The sequence below is a fragment of the Danio rerio genome, chromosome 3, assembly GCF_049306965.1.
Source record: "Danio rerio strain Tuebingen ecotype United States chromosome 3, GRCz12tu, whole genome shotgun sequence".
NCBI classification, from domain to species: Eukaryota; Metazoa; Chordata; class Actinopteri; order Cypriniformes; family Danionidae; genus Danio; species Danio rerio.
The window spans coordinates 60,462,120-60,480,171 of record NC_133178.1 but is presented as its reverse complement, the minus strand read 5'-3'; the positions used below and the strand labels follow the sequence as shown (position 1 = coordinate 60,480,171).

The window sequence follows — 18,052 nt, the reverse complement described above, 5'->3', positions numbered from 1 at the left end:
CATTCATCCATCCACCCATCCATCCATCCATCCATCCATCCAACAATCTATCTATTTAGTTATCTGTCCATCCATCCATCCACCCAACATCCATCTATCCATCCATCCATCCATCCATCCATCCATCCATCCATCCATCCATCCATCCATCCAACAATCTATCTATTTAGTAATCTGTCCATCCATCCATCCATCCATCCATCCATCCTTCCATCCATCCTTCCATCCATCCATTCATCCACCTATCCATCCATCCATCCATCCATCCATCCATCCATCCATTGAAGCCTGGCTGGTAGAGGATTTGTACAATTTTAGCCGTGAAAGCTGCCCTCCCCCTCTTCTTTAGTACTGTTCTTGAATTTTATTTTTAAAGAATGGGCCTATACAGTTACCTTTTTTCGAGTTTAGAGTATCACTTCATCTTTGCCCAGGTGACAGTCAATTAGGACACCTGTTGACAAGCGGCCCAATACTGGGACCACATCACCTTAGGGTGTACTCACACTAGGTACGGTTGCCTTGAACCGTGTCTGAGCACGATTGTCCCCCTCCTCTCTCCCCCTTGGCCTGCACTCACACTGCAGTTTCACCTTCCAAGCCCGATCCTGCTTATGTCATTGATGAAGCGACTGTTACCTCCATAAATTAGGAAGAGAAGTGCTCTCGCTTAGTACATAAGAGATTGCTTTAGTTACATTGTTGTGTATTATTTTAAGTCTTTAGGAATGCGATGACACACAGTCAAATATTTTGCTGAACAGATCCACCACTTCTGACACAAAAGGTTTCATGAAAGTTATCGTGCTGCACATATTGGGAGCTAAAGATGCTGAACGTGCAGCCAGGGGTACGCATCTTTAATAAACTATGACAGTTCGCATGCATTGAAAAGTAAGAAGGATTAATAAATTCATATTCTAACAGTCCCTTAAAAGTGACATCGTGTTCAGGGCTGGCCAACTAAACCGCACCCTGGCGAGATTCGGAGCTCTCACACTTGTCAAACAAACTGGGGATATGGGGTCAAACATGCGCGGGCACAATTCGGATAGCCTAGTGTGAGTACACTCTTAGTTTATTGTTTGTTTACATTCACTAAATAAGCAACTGTTATACGTATATCATTTGAATGCTCTGTCGGATTATAGTCAGTATCACATCTACAAGGAGATCATTTGCAATTTACAAATATTATTATTGCTAATAACATAGGTGTTGCTTATGTTGTGTTGCTATTTTTAATACAACTGCATTTAATCATCTTGGAGAACTTTTAAAATACAGTGGGGGAAATAAGTATTCAACACGTCACCATTTTTCACCATTTCTAAAGGTGCTGTTACTTGAAATTTTCACCAGATGTTGATAACAACTAAAGAAATGCATATATGAAAAGAAAACAAATCTAAATAGTTTTCAAATTAAGTTAAGTGTAATAAAATTAAATGTCGAACACATGAAGAAAGGAAGGTGTGGAAAGGCAGTGAAAGCCCAGACAGCAGGTAAAATCTCTCAGAAGTTATTCAGCAATCCTCTGCCCTTCGTCAGTGTAAATTAATATTAGCTGCTTCAGTTGAACCTCTACATTAGCAGATGAAACTAGAGTGGAAATTTCAGCAAGACAATGATCCAAAACACAGCCAAGGAAACTCTTAAATGCTTTCAGAGAAAAAAAATCAAGCTGTAGAATGGCCCAGCCAATCACCTGACTCAAATCTAATAGAAAATACCAAATAGAGATCAGTTTGGATAGACGAGACCCACAGAACATCAATATTTTTTACACTCTATTGAAATCTGTGAAAAATCCACACTTAGTGCGTAAAAAGTGGCTGATCTGTTCGGTGAAATATTTGACTGCGTGTCACTGCATCTCAAATGACTGAAACAACATAACTAAAGAAATCTCAGCTGTGCTGAGCGAGCGCGCTTCTTGCTGAACAGCGCATCATCGATGACGGAAGCGTGCTCAGGCTCCAATGCATTGTGAGTGCGGGCCATTGGGGGAGTCGGGAGGGGGGACAAGCGTGCTTCGGCCCAGTTTAGGGCAACTGTACATAGTGTGAGTACGCCCTTAAGCAATGCATGCCGTTTTTATATTTGGCTTAGCAAAGCTGGCTATTTGAAGGACTTGTTCCAGATTTCTTCTGGAATGATAAGTCGCTAATGTTCATGGCATGTTTAAAGCATAATTGAATCAAGATATATAGAATGCAGTACCTGTGGATTGTTCTGAGTTCCTATCAACATGGACATGTGTGTGAGCAGTCTGAGAAGAGCGAAGGGGGCAGGTGACATGTTCTTAGTGTCCTGCATGTCAGGGAGGTCACGACGTTGAGCATCACCCAGAATGTGTCCAGATTGAGTACGATCCACTCTGTACAGATAAAACAATTAGCTCAAAATAAATTCTTCTGTTTGAGGAAACATACAAAATAGACATCTCTCAAACAATGTCATCTTTGCATCTAAAATGACTGAATAAATGACACCTAATGAGTATCACAACTCATGACTTCAAGTAAAGTGTTACCAATACAACAGTAAAAACACAAATACTACAGGTGTAACTTACTGTATTTGCATGGCTCGGAAACCATCAACAGGTCTGTGGTTGGATCCACCTATTTCTGCATCACAGTCCGGACAGCGACTAACCTCCATAGGTTGACCACACTGGAAAAATGTATGAAATTATTTAGATTTTGGGAGAAAAAAACATATAATTTTCTAATTAAATTTAATTCAGTATTATATACAGTACATGCACTAATGGTAAACCAAATCATAGCAAATAAGTGACATGACCTACCTCACCAACAGTGCATGGATGACCATTAGGACAGACTGTTAAAAAACATCAGAGATTTAGACTGAAATAGAGATCGTTTTATTTCAATGTAGAATGCCTTGTCAATGTCAAAAACATTTAAAATTGTGTTTAAATTGAAGATTTCAGGAAATTTTCTGGAATGACAGGAATTACTGGATCTTATTTATAAATGTATTTGCTGCTTTTAATGTACCTTTACCTACGTATTCAAATAGTAAAATCAAAACGTTCTTTCTGTCTTTTTGAATATCCCTGCTTCACTTTAGAATGTCACATTACAGAACTTTGATACAGTATAGTTTGCGACCATTGTTTAATGTTTTGTTGTGAGTAATTGCATAATCGTAATCATAAACCGTTTTGCTAGGGTATTCCTAAGTCAGAATCCATATTTGCAAATTTAAGGATGGGAAAATCCGCTTTGCGTCCTGGCGCATGGTCTAAAAGGGTTAAGTTTATTTTCCTAATGAGTTATACGTGTGTTTTGAGAATAAACCAATCAGAGTCTCATCTCCCATTCCCTTTAAGAGCCAGCTGCATCACGTCATGAGCGCATTTGCTATTTACAGGACATAAAGTAAGTTCACTTTCGCTTTTGCTCTCGTGGGTAGGGAAACCTTTATGCACAGACATCAGTTAACCTATAAATAATTAAGTTTGTTTGTTAAGCGCAAAAATTTGTTTTAAAACTATTTCTAAATTCTGTTCTAATTTCCAGCAAACGAATAAATAAACAATATTAACGAAGTGTGGTCATTTATTTCCAAATACACCTGCTCTGCCCCATATGGCCTAAACCCTGACAGGTAGACAAATCTAAGCTTGTTTTTAATAAAATAAATATAAATATGGATATGATAAATAATACTGCTAATAATAATAACATTATACAAAAGCAAATTGAATAAACTGAAAAAGCCTCCCGAGATGAAGAAAGTATGAAGGCAGTGGTTTTTAAATTCATGTAGGCTAGAAATTAATATGTTTTGTAATATTTGAATCATTTATATTTATATCCTATATATATCCTTATTATATCCTATATATATCCTTAATATATTATATCTTTTGCATATGTAAAGATATTTGCGTATTGCTCTACATCTTGTGTGTAGTGTGTAAGCCAGACACACTTTGCGCCAGACAATAGACCGACTTTGTTCTGGTCTAAAGAACAGACTATTTACAGTTTCTCAAAATAGCAACGCGCCAAAACACGCCTGCTTTTTTAGACCAGAACGCCTATGGGCGCACATATGATCACAAATGCATTTGCTATTTAAACAGTGTGGCGCAACGCCTCAAAATGACCCTTGCGCCGAGGTGAAAGTAGCAAATAGCAATTGCAATGCGTCTTGCACCACATTGCGCCGGGTGTATGATAGGGCCCTGTATTTCTGAAAAATTGGATGACTAAAAACCTTTTATTACTAAATTCAGATTAAAAAGTTACTTATTATACCAAAAAACCTTACACACAAAAACTTGTAATACTGTCTAACTCTTGATGGATGTTCATTTTAGTCCTTGGGCCCTATCTACCTACCTGTGGCAAGATGTGTACTGCGCGATTTATTGCTTATTTTAGACCAGCGCAAGCCTCATTTTCACATTTTGCACCACGTGGTTTAAATAGCAAATCCATTTGCGCCACTGTGGACTCATGGGTGTGCCAGTCTAAGAAGAAGGTGTTTTAAGGCGCATTGTTGGTGCGTTGCTATTTTGAGGAACTGAAATAGATTGTTCCATTGACCAACTAAAAGCTGGTCTAAAGTCCAGCGCAGAGCGCGTTAGTTGTGAGCCTATGCAAGTCCAAATGCTTACACATTGCTTTATACACACAGGATGTAGAGCAATACACAAAAATCTTTACATTTGGGAAAAAAAGGATTAAAATGATACTTAAATTATTATTTTCTACATAAATATAAAACCACTAGCTCCATGCCTTCTTTATCTCAGGGTTTTTTTTTTTAGTTTATTCATGACAATTTACATTTGGATAATGTTATTTTTACTGGCAACAATATTTATTAAATGCAAATGTATATTTGTTTTAATAAAAACAGGTTTAGATTTTTAGAGTTTTAAAGGCGTATGCATCACCATGTGGGGCATAAGAATAGGACGTGTGTTTAGATATAACAATAATAATTGACCACACTTCGTTATTACTGTTCATTAATTAGTTTGCTGGAAATTAGAACTGAATTTAGAAATAGTTTTGAAACAAATCTTTGCACTTAACAAACAAAATTAATTATGTAGGCTAATGGATGTCTTCAGTGGAGTGGGTACAACACAGTTTCCTTATCCACGAAAGTAAAGGAGTAAAGAGTAAAAGTAAAGTGAAGAGGCCGAATGGAGGAGGCTCATTCTTTCTCCTTGCGATGGTTTGTTTAACAGTTTTCTCGCTAGAGAAGCATTCAGCTTTACAAAGTTGGCCATGTAAACAGCAAATGCACCATTGCGTGACAACTGACTCTTAAAGGGAATGGGTGATGAGACTCTGATTGGTTTGATGCACATTATGCAAAACACAGCCATGACTCATTAAGAGAATAAGCGCAACCCTGTTAGACCATGCGCCATGGCGCAGATCATATTTTTCCATCCTTAAAACAGCAAAAGTATATTCGAACACAGCCTTTATACTTTTGCGTCATACGCTTTAGACATTGTGCCTAAATTGTTAAAAGAGAGCTCCTCAGCTTCAGTCAAAAATTTGGGGTGATATTTGATAGCACCGTGTCATTTAAAGGCCACATTTCAAGCATCTGTAAAACTGCTTTTTTATCTTAAGTGTTGATAATTCCAAATATGCTTTCAACATCTAATGTGGAAAAACTTGTTCAGGCTTTTATGACCTCTGGGTTAGACTACTGTAATGCATTACAATGTGGTTGCCTTGTAGGCCTAACTAGCAATAGTTTAAAATGCAGCTGCTAGAGTGCTTTCTAAAATTAAGAAATATGTTCATATTAGTCTGATTCTATCAGCATTGGACTGGCTCCCTATTAAACATTATATACATTTTTAGATCTTATTATGTTGGCATGAGAAAGCCAACATACTGTTATACTACTCTGTCCTTGAAAACAAACGTATCTCCTCCTAGGCCGTTCATGCCACAAGGCCCAAATGTGGTCAAAATGTGCTTTCTGCATTCAAGATTGTTGCCATATCTCCTCATGCCTATAAGACTTATCGTTTTTTAAATTAAAAATGTTAAATATTAAATTTTTATAACCCGGGCATATAAAAAAATTATACAAGCCCCAAATTTGGCCAAAAGCTGTATTTAGATGCGTTAGATTTTGTTGCTATATCTTTAACATTTATCAGACTTATAGTTTTCCAATAAATAATTTTTAAGCATTATTTTTCTCAAAATATGGCTTTATTTTTGACTTACACTCCATATTTTTTACATATATGGCAAGCCATTTTTGCATGTGTCACTTTCACACTTATTAAGCATTGTATTTTCAAAAAAATACGGCAAGCCATTTTTACATAATGTTCATTCCCTTAGTCCCTTTATTAATCAGGGGTCGCCACAATGGAATGAACCGCCAACTTATCCAGCATTTGTTTTACACAGCGAATGCCCTTCCAGCCGCAACCCAACACCAGGAATACACAATGTTCAAGTCCAGTTTTTGACACTCATAAAGACTGTCATAGAAACATCGGGGTTGATTTAGATCACTCATATTGCCAAGAAGCTTTGATGTATCATCACTAACCCGTCAAATGTCCCCATAGCAATAAAACAGTATAACCTAGCAACCATTTAAAAATAGCAATATCTTTACATTAGAACATCGTAGGGACCTGGGCATTAGCTTGTTTGACTCATGCTAGCAAATGGGACCTCCTGTGTACTATGCATGGTAACAATGATAATGGAAGCCAAGTGCTAATAACGATTAGCTACATGCTATGAATGATTATCTAAATGCAATAACATATGCTAGAAATGCCTACTAAGTATTAGCATTTGGTCAAACATGTACACCGAGCATTGCCATTTAGCAACTGCTTAGCAACCACCTAACAATGCCATAATTGTTTTAGCAACTGCCTAGCAACCGCCGCCGTGCTTTCTGCCAACTGCCATTCCCAGTTCTAGCGCAGTCACGTTGGCTTTCTCAAGCCAACATCAAAGTTTATCTATGAACTTTAGGTTCTAGTTGACGTTTTCCTGAACGGCTAAGGTCCCTAGTATTTGAGTGAGCTCCTGGTGTATTATGGCCCCTCACGACCACTACTCTCAATTAATTCTGGATAATTAATTATTCCTAGAATATCGAATTCGACTGAAGGTGGTAGATCCTTCTTATATCTGGCACCTAAACACTGGAACAGCCTTCCTGGCACAGTTTGGGAAGCAGAAACACTCTGCCAGTTTAAATCTAGATTAAAGACACATCTCTTTATTAGCAAACACCTAAAACACAAATGCATAACTTTGAAATCCTTATTCTCTAAAGGATTGTTAGGCTGCAATAAACAGGGTAACCAGAGCCGGGAACATTTCCCAAAAAGGTTGGTCTTCAGTGGATCGACCTTAAGCAGTGGCGTTTGCATTACACTGATCTGACCTACACAGAACTGAACATTAACTGTGATATTTTAACTAAACTGAACTGAAGCAGTTTTAATTTCATTACACTTACACCAGCATTCTACACTTCTCTCACCTCTACCTGAATTGCTGAAACATTCCACAATTTAAAATATTATGACTCTCTATTTTTCATCTGTTAAGCTGCTTTGACACAATCTACATAGTAAAAAGTGCGATAAAAATAAAGATGAATTGAATTGTATTGAATATAATTTTAAAAATCTAGGTTTGAAGGCCACAGTATCATCAAGTCTTAAATTCAGCATGATACTGGCACATGCTATAGCATCACAGATACAAAAAATCCACTTACAGTACCACTGAAGGTGTCCCATGGCCTGCTGGGCAACAGCCAACATGTCATCAGGCATAGTTGGGATAAACGAAGCCTGTTGAGAGAACATGACAAACCGTGACTTTAAGATCACCATGTGACTTTATGATGCTGTAGAGTGAAGGCTTTATACCATCATGTTGTTTGGAGACAACGCCAGCTTCTGCAGTGGCTGTAGTAAAGGCAAATTTCCACACAGAAGGACAGCTGCCATGTGAATTGTGACCTCCACCAGTGAAAGATCTCTGCTAGGCATGTGTGGTCGTACACGCAGAGCACCCAGTTGATTCCTCACCAGCTTTTCAGCAAACGCTTTCATTTCATTATTGACGAAAATGCCAGAGTTTTTGATGAAATCTTCAAGGCCAGCACAATGCTACAGAAAACAAAGACAAATTGCATATCAGATATAGGTATTCAAATGTATGTGTATATATATATATATATATATATATATATATATATATATATATATATATATATATATATATATATATATATATATATATACATTAGTGCTGTCAAAATTAGTGCTTTAACGCATGTGATTAATTTACAATATTTAACGTGTTTAAAAAAAAATTAACACATTTAATGCAGTTGCGTTTTTTTTTTTTTTTTCTGTTGTGCCCGACGTGTGTGTAACGTGCAAAGAAATATGGATGCGACCAAGAAAGCGCTTTTTTGAAGGAAAGTTTCAGTATAAAATAATGACGCATCACCAGGCTATCCAGCGTTTCCTCCAGAGTTCCATGTAATTTCAGGTGTTTTATTCTTAATCTTTAGACTTTAACTGCAGTTCACTCTCATTCAGCAACATATTGATCATGGCCCCGTGACAATTATTGGATAAGAATATGCAGTAAGGACTGCTGGAAGAGTGCTGTTTTAATGGAATTTGATAGCGCATGCCGAATGGAAAGAAAAAAACCTCCACATTTTGTGACTCGGGTGATCCTTCAAGGTAATCAAAAATCGCTGTTTACATGGTAGACTCTTAACCATGTTACAGTCAGAGCATTGGTGTCCATGTACATGTACTCAGTGAAAGTGCCAGTTAATGTCGCAAGCTGTCAAAGACAGCCCATTCCTCTGCCTTTAAGTTGATTCGATGCGCCCTCAAATGTTAACTGTTAAGTTTGACGCATTTCCCCCCTTACACGCAACTTTTGAAAAGCGTCTGCTTAACGTTTTTGTGTCAGAATCCTTGCTTTTAAAACACAGCCATACTTTAGAACACTTAGTTTAAGCAAATCTGAAGAACACGATTGTGCGTGTTGATGAATCTGAAGGGAGTCGCTCACCGGGTGCGCTGTATTGCACCTGTTGGGCATGTGTATGCAAAGAGCATAGATTCTAAGCTCTTTAGTGTATGTGTGCGTGTGGGTGTTTCCTAGAAACAAGAACAAATGGCGAATGTCCGTATCCCTCAAAGTTGTTTAGAATTAAATGTTTAGAGATGGCGTGACCAAAGTCCCTATAAGAATTCTATAGTCTTTTGTGTGAAACAACGCATACCTGTGCGTGCTTTTGATGCTTCTTACGTCCTTGTCGCAGCAGCAGTGGCACCAAAATTAGGCACTGAAATTCATATGCTGATTCGGTGCTTGTGAGAGACTATTCTCACTCTCAGTTCACATCATTCAAAAGAAAAGGTCCACATTGTCCCCCGATAATGTCAACAGACTGGACTGTCTGTAGTAGTAGTTGGCTGAATACTAATAAGTACTAAGCAAAAACGTTTCTACTTTATAATTAATGTTCTCAACTCTCAGCAATACAACTTTTCAATGCCTGTATTTTGGAATATTTTGAAGTCCACTTAGAATCCAACATTTTCCAGAATCCACATCAGAATTTTTGTTTGTTAATGGCATTGATTGTTTTGAAATTCAAATGGCACTAACATGCCTGTGTTTTTATTTCTGTAATGAATATGGGTTTCAAGCCAACAGTTTGAGGATTTTGAAATTTGTTACAGGTATGTTGGTTACATGAAGAAATCTTCGTCACAAGTTAGACAAAAATTCTGATGAACAATTATATTTTGAATTTAAATAGTTTCTTTGTCTCGAATTTACATTAATTTTACATTTGAATAGCCAAAATGACACGTTTGAGTCGTTTAATTGTGATTAATCATGATAATTTGCAAAAAAAGTGTGATTTATTAGTTAATTTTTTTTAATCAATTGACAGCACTAATATATATATATATATATATATATATATATATATATATATATATATATATATATATATATATATATATATATATTCCAGAACACAATATTAATAAAAAAAATGGTTGTGAAATGTGATTTTCTTTTTGATTTGTAGCATATGTTTGTACTTATACCTCAGGTTTAGGGTGCATGTTGGGATTTCCAGTTCTGTGCAGGGAAGTGACTTCTCTGAAAAATGCCATTAGCACATAAACTGCTTTCTTCATAGGTGTGCAGTTGCAATCCTTCAAATAAAGATGTTTTAAAAGGCCTGTCAGTTAGTCAGCACAGTCAAAGCAGTTTAGCAGTTCAACAAAATTGGGGATGAAAAATAACAAGTATTTAATTTAACATATTAAGCCATTTTATTACAATGTTTATGTAAGGATTTCTTAATAAAAAATTATGATAATGTCTGATTTTGCAATGTCTGATTGATTTGCAAAGTAAAGCTTAAATTCTTTGAACCCCCTTGAATTCGTATTTAAGCTGCATTTTAGAAGTGCTAACTCACACCACTGGTTTCTTGATCATGTTTATTTAGATTTTTTCTCCAGTTATGAAGAAAATATTTAATCAATTTCCTCCAAAATGTGTTTAGGCATGAAAACATTGTGAAACCAATATAAAAACGACGGGATCTTTCCGTAACAGTTGCCGTCGCCCTCCTATGCAATCCTCAAAACAGTCAGTTTATGTAGCGGCGCGTGACTGTCAGCTGCTTGCTCCATAGTAATAAATAGACTGTGTTTCCTAAATGGTTTCTGTATGCGATTTAAAGTGGAGCAAAAGTCTGGGTTTTGGGTGCGTGATTGAATGGTTAGAACAGACATATACACGTAACTAATAATAGTAATAACTTCTAAAGAAATCAAATTTAGTCTTGATTCTATTTCTTTGTAATAGCTATTAATTTTAATTGTTAAAACTGTTTGTTTTTCTAATGCATACAATTTATTTTATCCCTTTGTAAATAATAATACTAATAAAAACATCTACTTACCGTTTGACTGTTTATTTACATTTAAACAGCTACAGATGATCATATATTTAGTTATTTTAACAAAATATTTATTATTATATTAATTTGGGGATTTTGGGGGTGGGGGGGTGGCATATGCCTTATTTTCATATCCCAATGTTGACAGGTATGGTGTGTGCGTCTGTGAAGAAGTAAACAAATACCTCAATGGCTTTCTGTATTCCGTTGATGTTTAGGTCTAGCATGAATTTGGCAACTGCGTCTCTTATAGTCTTGTAATCTGCTCCGCATGCTAGATACTGGTCAATCTGACTGTCATCTTGGTTCTGTAAGAAACAGATTTAGCAGCTAAAGCACAAATACTTGTGACTAATATCAGCATAATAAACTTAAATGAACTCAAACCCACCATCTCAAGAATCTCCTGGGGAAACAGCCATCTGTATGTTTCCTGTAGGAGAAGGTTCTTGACACATTCAACCCCTTGTAGACTGCAGAGCTTTCTGATGAGGTAAACCCTGTACCAGTCATTCCTGCTCTGGCGGCAAAGATTAACCACGCTGTTCCAAAACGCTTGAATAAAAGCCGAAGGATCATCATGTATGCCTAAAATGAGAGAAATAATATTAACATCAACAGAAAAATCTTTTATTTTGTAGAAATGGAATACTGAGCACATCATACGCTCATAGCAAACTAACGATAAGAGAGGGTACTATTAAGCAGCTGCTATGGAAGCACCCAGGTTGACATCAATGGACAGACCACACTCCAAATGTCGAAGCAAATGGTCAGACTTTCATTGAAGATTAGCAAAAACAAACACATTTTCTTCAGAGGATTAACTTGCACTGTAGGGCTGGGCGATTTTTCCGATTTTTTCGATTAATTCGAATCTACGTTTTCAGACGATTTAATTTTGAATCAAATTGAGAAATCATGATTTAAAAAAAATAAAATAAATAAAAAATTATATATATATATATATATATATATATATATATATTTAATACATTATAATGGCACCAATGCGCTTTGGTTCACTCTGTATAAAGATTTTCCGATTTTTCCGATTAATTCGAATTTACGTTTTCAGACGATTTAATTTTGAATCAAATTGAGAAATCACGATTTAAAAAAAAAAAATATATATATATATATATATATATATATATATATATATATATATATATATATATATATATATATATATATATATATATTTATATATATATATTTAATACATTATAATGGCACCAATGTGCTTTGGTTCACTCTGTATGAAGCAGGAAGCACACCAGAAGCGCCTCTCGGCGACGCGCCGTGCAGCACCCCGATTCAGGACGCAGGTCATATTTCAGCCGCGCCACAGAGCGCCATCTGATTAGTTTCATGTTAATTATCATGCGAATGTACGCGTCTGTTGTGTGATAGTTTAAACTGTCATGTGCGCGCCGTGTCGCGACACTTCTGGTGTGCGACCTGCTTGACTGCCTGTTAAAGTGTGAAGTCATGTAGGATTTTACTTGTTGCATTAGTCTGAGTCACGTCTGTGTGGATTGTCAAGACATAGTCCCTCATCAAGTCGATAAACTCGATCTCAACATGTATGAAGGACATAAAAGCCTGCCATGTGAAAAACCGCGCCAATCTTTTGGTTTGAACAAGAGCAGAGGGACTGTAGCAGTGAAAATGAAAGTACACGCCCCTATGACGTCATTTAGCGAACCTAGTTGAAAACCAGACAGATCAGGCAGCATAATACAGAGAGTGGAGCAAATAGCATCAAATGATCAGTATTTAAAAGGGGGGAAAATGCGTCCACAACTTCACACATTGGCTTAAATTAGGCTTTACAGTTTCGATGTTCAGTCCTTTTCTTCCACTGTATCTTTTTAAGAAAAAGGCAGCAGCATTACAACCTGTCATTCAATCAGAAGACAAAGCCAAAGCCGAGCTGACAGCCAATCTTTCCTAGACTCAGCAAAACTTGCAAAAAATGCCTCTGTATTCCTGCAACTGCAATATTTACACAAATATTTCTTATTTAAATCTTCAGCAACGCTAATTAACTTGTGAAATTGTTTGACATTTACACCTTGACCGATTTTTGTATGACATGGCCATTAAAATTACAATGTTACTTAACTAGTTGTTTTAAGTTACTTTTAAAGAGAAAGTTACTTCAGTCATGTTGTTGTAATGTTTTAAGAAGACTAGTAACACAATAAAAAAAAAAAAAATCGAAATCGTAAATCATGAATTGGTCAAACTTTATAAAAAACCTAGATTTTTTTTTTTTTTGCCAAATCGCCCAGCCCTATTGCACTGGTTAATTTTTCACCTTAAAAATAACAATATAAGCAAAATAATCAATACAAATTTTGATTTCAGATGGACTTTAACTTGTGTTAGGAAATTAGTTTGCAAATAAACAGAACTGATATGAGTCGGTTTTAAAATTCTTGCCTGATCAGAGGTGAAACTTTAAGCGCATTTTAAAAAATCGTGTGTTTTTGCTGGAGAACAGGTAGGCAGGTTTTGTAAAATCACACACTAAAGCAGTGATTCTCAACCACGTTCCTAGAGGACCACCGACACTTGATGTTTTGGATGCCTCCTTTGTCTGTCACACCCATTACAGGTCTGTCAGTCTCTACTAATGAGCTGATGATCTGAATCAGGTGTGCTTGGTTAAGGAGACATGGGCTGCGTCCAAAACCACAGACTTAAATACTACATATTACACTAAAAACAACATGAGAGCCAAGTAGTATGTCCAAATTCATAGAGTTTGAAAAACAGTATGCGAGAACAACCTGGATGACCTCCCTGCTGAAAAATCCAGCTTAAACCAGCCTAGGCTGGTTGGCTGGTTTTAGCTGGTCGACCAGGCTGGTTTTAGAGGGGTTTTGGCCATTTCCAGGCTGGTTTCCAGCTATTTCCAGCCTGGTCTTAGCTGGTCAGGCTGGAAAATGACCAGCCAAATCCAGCTAAAACCAGGTTGACCAGCCTGGTTTAAGCTGGATATAGCTGGTTTTGGCTGGACTCCCAGCTTGGCTAGGCTGGTTTTAGCTGGTCATCTCCCAGCCTAACCAGCTAAGACCAGGCTGGAAATGGCTGGAAACCAGCCTGGAAGTGGCCAAAACCCCTCTAAAACCAGCCTGGTCGACCAGCTAAAACCAGACAACCAGCCTAGGCTGGTTTAGGCTGGATTTTTCAGCAGGGCTACTACAGTACTTACGGCGACATTCTAAAGTGTGCATCCAATGCATGCTATGCTATCCCATGATGCACTGCTAAGGAATTCATGGAATGGGAGTGAAGTGACACAACTGATGTGACAAAATGGCGAATGTAGTACGTCCGTATTCCATTCATTCTGTATAGAATGTGCTTTCTAATAGTCAAGTAGTAAATTCTAATTCAAATGCAGTGCCTACTAATAATAGGCAATTTCAGATGCAGCCATGGAAAATGTGCAGAGCTGGTGGTTCTCCAGGAACGTGGTTGAGAAACACTGCACTAAAGCACAAGCACTAAAGACCTGCATTTACCGGCATTAGTCACAAGCAGATCAGCAGCCATATCCAGGCACAGTCGAACTCTGGCCAACCGCTGCAGGTGCTCCACAGTTGCAGTGTGCGCAGACACAGAATCAGACTGAAGGAACTCCAGCAGGAAGCGTGTTTCTTCTTGTAAACAGTTTTGCTGTTCTGCTACCGTGTGCCACTGTGTCCGATCATACATGGAGTCCTGCAGACACAAGAGGAACTTGAATTTATAACCCAACATATTTAAATGTACTCAAAGAATGAATAGTTCTATTACTAATTCTGAATAAAAACTTTTGTATTCACTTAAAGAAGAAAGTAAAGTACATATTTTAAAACAGACATTTAATTAGGATTATGGGTAACACTTGATTTTGATGGTCCATTTGAGTATAAGTAAACTGTCTGCTTAATATCTGCTGGTACTGCTCCTTCACATAGACTGTAAAATATATGGACGTAGTATCCGTGACGTCCCCCATAGGTTTCTAAAGAGCGCAAAAGAAGCCACAAGTAGGCGCGGCCAACCGTCGCCATTTTGTTCGCGCGTCATCACACCCACGGCGGGATACCAAACAAGGGCAAAGAGGCGGAGAGTGAGCAGAGCTACAGACACCTGCTGGCATTTAGCTTGGACCTGGTTCAGACACACTTTACTTTGGGAGAACGCTTAATACTTTATCACCTGTGACTCGTTTGTATTCTGACCACTTGTGCTTGGTTGTATACTATATCAATGAAGTGTTTAGTAAGTAAGTAAGTAAAGTTTATTTATAAAGCACATTTACTTCAGTTTGGCACTGACCAAAGTGCTGAACAAAACCATAGCACACACTCTAAAAGAGTAAAAGATAACAATAAAAGTAATAATAGGAATAAAAGTATTACAGCAACAACCACAATAAAGATTAAAAGCCTGGGAATGCAATAGAATAAAAATGTGTCTTAAGTCTGGACTTAAAAATAGAGAGAGAAGAAGCACTTGTAATATCCGGTGGCAGCTGGTTCCACAAACGAGGAGCAGCGACTGCAAAGGCTCTATCCCCTTTCAGTTTAAGTCGTGACCGAGGAACATGAAGTAAAATTTTATTTGAGGACCTAAGAGACCGAGGAGTTGACTGTAAGTTAATAAGCTCTGATATATAAGAAGGTGCTTGCCCATTCAGTGCTTTAAAAACAATAAGTAAAATCTTGAACTGAATTCTAAAATTAACAGGAAGCCAATGAAGGGATGCTAAAACTGGAGAGATATGAGCATGTTTTTTGGTGCCTGTTAAAAGTCTAGCTGCCGCATTTTGAACCAACTGCAACCGTGCCAATGAGGATTGGGGGAGACCAACATATAGAGAATTGCAATAGTCTAGGCGGGACGTGATAAAAGCATGTATGACCTTTTCCAGATCTTGAAAGGAAAGAATGGATTTGAGTCTGGAGATGATCCTCAGCTGATAATAACTATTCTTAACCACTGAGCTAATTTGTTTTTCTAGACAAAGCTCAGAATCAAAGATAACACCTAGATTTAGACTTTTAAAAACACTGCTGTAATACATTGAGCCACTAAACATTGCTCTTATGACGTTTTTCAACAGGAGGAAAACGCGAATTACTTCCAAACACTTCAGATATAGTCTGTGTTAGTTAATGTAAGACTATTGATGAAATCCAGCATAACACTGTATGACAACGCTTCAGATGACTGTTCTAGAGCCCACAGCTAATCAATTAGTCAGATTCTGAAGTGCATTACAGCTCTAAATATAATATAAATGATGAATGATCTTAAATAAAATAAATACATGTATAGAGATGGTGTATAAGTATATAACTTTACTCACATGGGAAACGGAGGCCACGTGAATGGTTTGTGAGCACAATTAAGTGCACTCAGCATGCCATGCCATCTAATAATTGTAGGAAACAAGTCCAAAAGGCAGTTGACTGTGTAAAGCCACATAAAACAACACAGAAATACGATGAATATGCCGAGTTCAGTGGCTAATCTGCAGGATTCAGCTGAGGTGACGTGACGGCGACCAACGAGACCTAGCTGTCACTCATGTGGCCACGCCCCTTAATTATGCAAACTTAATATAACTTAATATAAAGGAAACGGATGAGTTATAAAAAAATTCACCCCCTCACAGTTATCATGAAGGGTAATATTACCTGTATTAACCAAAATCTTTTTTTGTACCAGGCTGTAAACACCTTTTTTTCTGCTGTAAAGTTGGCCTTTCTAACAGTGGGCTCAATTGAAATTTGCTCTGTTTTGGAGCCAGGAGCGGCCAGGACTAGCGGAAATTCAGATGAATTGCAGTTTTAGTTACTTCCGTATTGGCTTCCTGAGGGAGAGCAGGAGTTTGCCGCTTGCTCCTTCAACAGACATTTAACTGACTATAAGAAATTGTGCAAGAACATGTCAACGTAACCCTAACCCCAACCCCAACCCCAACCGAACAGTATTACTTATAATCTAATGAGAATTAGTTGGCATGTAGATGCAATGTAACTTAAATCAACAAACAGACCATCAAAATAAAGTGTGACCGGATTATGCTTGAAAATGACAACAGGCATTTGCTAGACAAAATACACTTACTCTATCAGTCACTGGACTGAACTGGTTTGAATACATACGAAAACATATTGATCTAATGTTACTTGAAACTGACCCTCCTCCACCCCTTGACCACCCAGCAGAATCCAGCAGAGCTTAGATTCTGTATATGTGTAGATTGTGAATATGTGTGTAGCAAAGAAACATTTATTTTAAGTCAGTCAGGACTATTCATGCCTCAAGGATGTAACTTAGGGTGTACTAACATCAAGCTATACAAACACGTTCGACAAGTGAGTGCTCTGTGCCTGGGTGCGGTTCGATTGGCTGGCCCGGGCCCGATTGGAAGAAGTTCAGTTGGGTTCAAACTGAAGATGTGATGTCAATTTTAAAGAACTGTTTCATATGGACTCAATAATTATTATTACATTTCAATGAACGTGAACTGTCATAGTTTATCAAAGATGCAAACTTCTCACTGCAGTTCAGATAAAGCCTCCTAATATGTGCAGCACAAGGACTATTATGAAAATTTATGAGCGTCAAAAGCGGCGGCGGAAGAATTCAGCCATGTGTCATTGCGTTCCAAACAACTCGAAATATTACAAAAGAACAAAACAAATGCAATTTCCATTGTACTGAGCAAGAGCGCTTCTCTTAAACTTAACCGTCGCGTCATCGTTGATATAAGCGTGCTTGAGCTCAGAAGATAAACCTGCACTGTGAATGCAGGTCGTCAGGGAAGTGGAAGAGGGGGACAATGGCTCCCGAGCTCGGTTCAAGGCAACTGTGCCTAGTGCAAGTACACCCTTAAACTATGTTTAAAAAATACATCTTTTGAGAGAAGCCCAGAAATGAAATCTAGACAAAGAATATCCATGAAGCTCAAACCTATTTCATCAAAAAAGACCAGTGAAAAACAGCCTTG

At 37.5% G+C, this 18,052-nt stretch overlaps 1 protein-coding gene across 2 annotated transcripts in view; it reads right to left on the bottom strand.

Moving 5' to 3' along the window:
• Positions 1-18,052, bottom strand: part of LOC100537840 (E3 ubiquitin-protein ligase rnf213-alpha-like) — a 107,233-nt gene that overhangs the window by 16,366 nt on the left and 72,815 nt on the right. For both annotated transcript variants that reach the window (XM_073945083.1, XM_073945084.1), the window contains exons 48-56: positions 14,568-14,766; positions 11,420-11,616; positions 11,214-11,336; positions 10,163-10,273; positions 7,937-8,179; positions 7,783-7,858; positions 2,816-2,850; positions 2,579-2,679; positions 2,224-2,380 (exon numbers count right to left, since the gene is read on the bottom strand). In XM_073945083.1, coding sequence (XP_073801184.1) covers positions 2,224-2,380; positions 2,579-2,679; positions 2,816-2,850; positions 7,783-7,858; positions 7,937-8,179; positions 10,163-10,273; positions 11,214-11,336; positions 11,420-11,616; positions 14,568-14,766 — 1,242 coding nt within the window. The remainder of the gene's footprint in view (positions 1-2,223; positions 2,381-2,578; positions 2,680-2,815; positions 2,851-7,782; positions 7,859-7,936; positions 8,180-10,162; positions 10,274-11,213; positions 11,337-11,419; positions 11,617-14,567; positions 14,767-18,052) is intronic.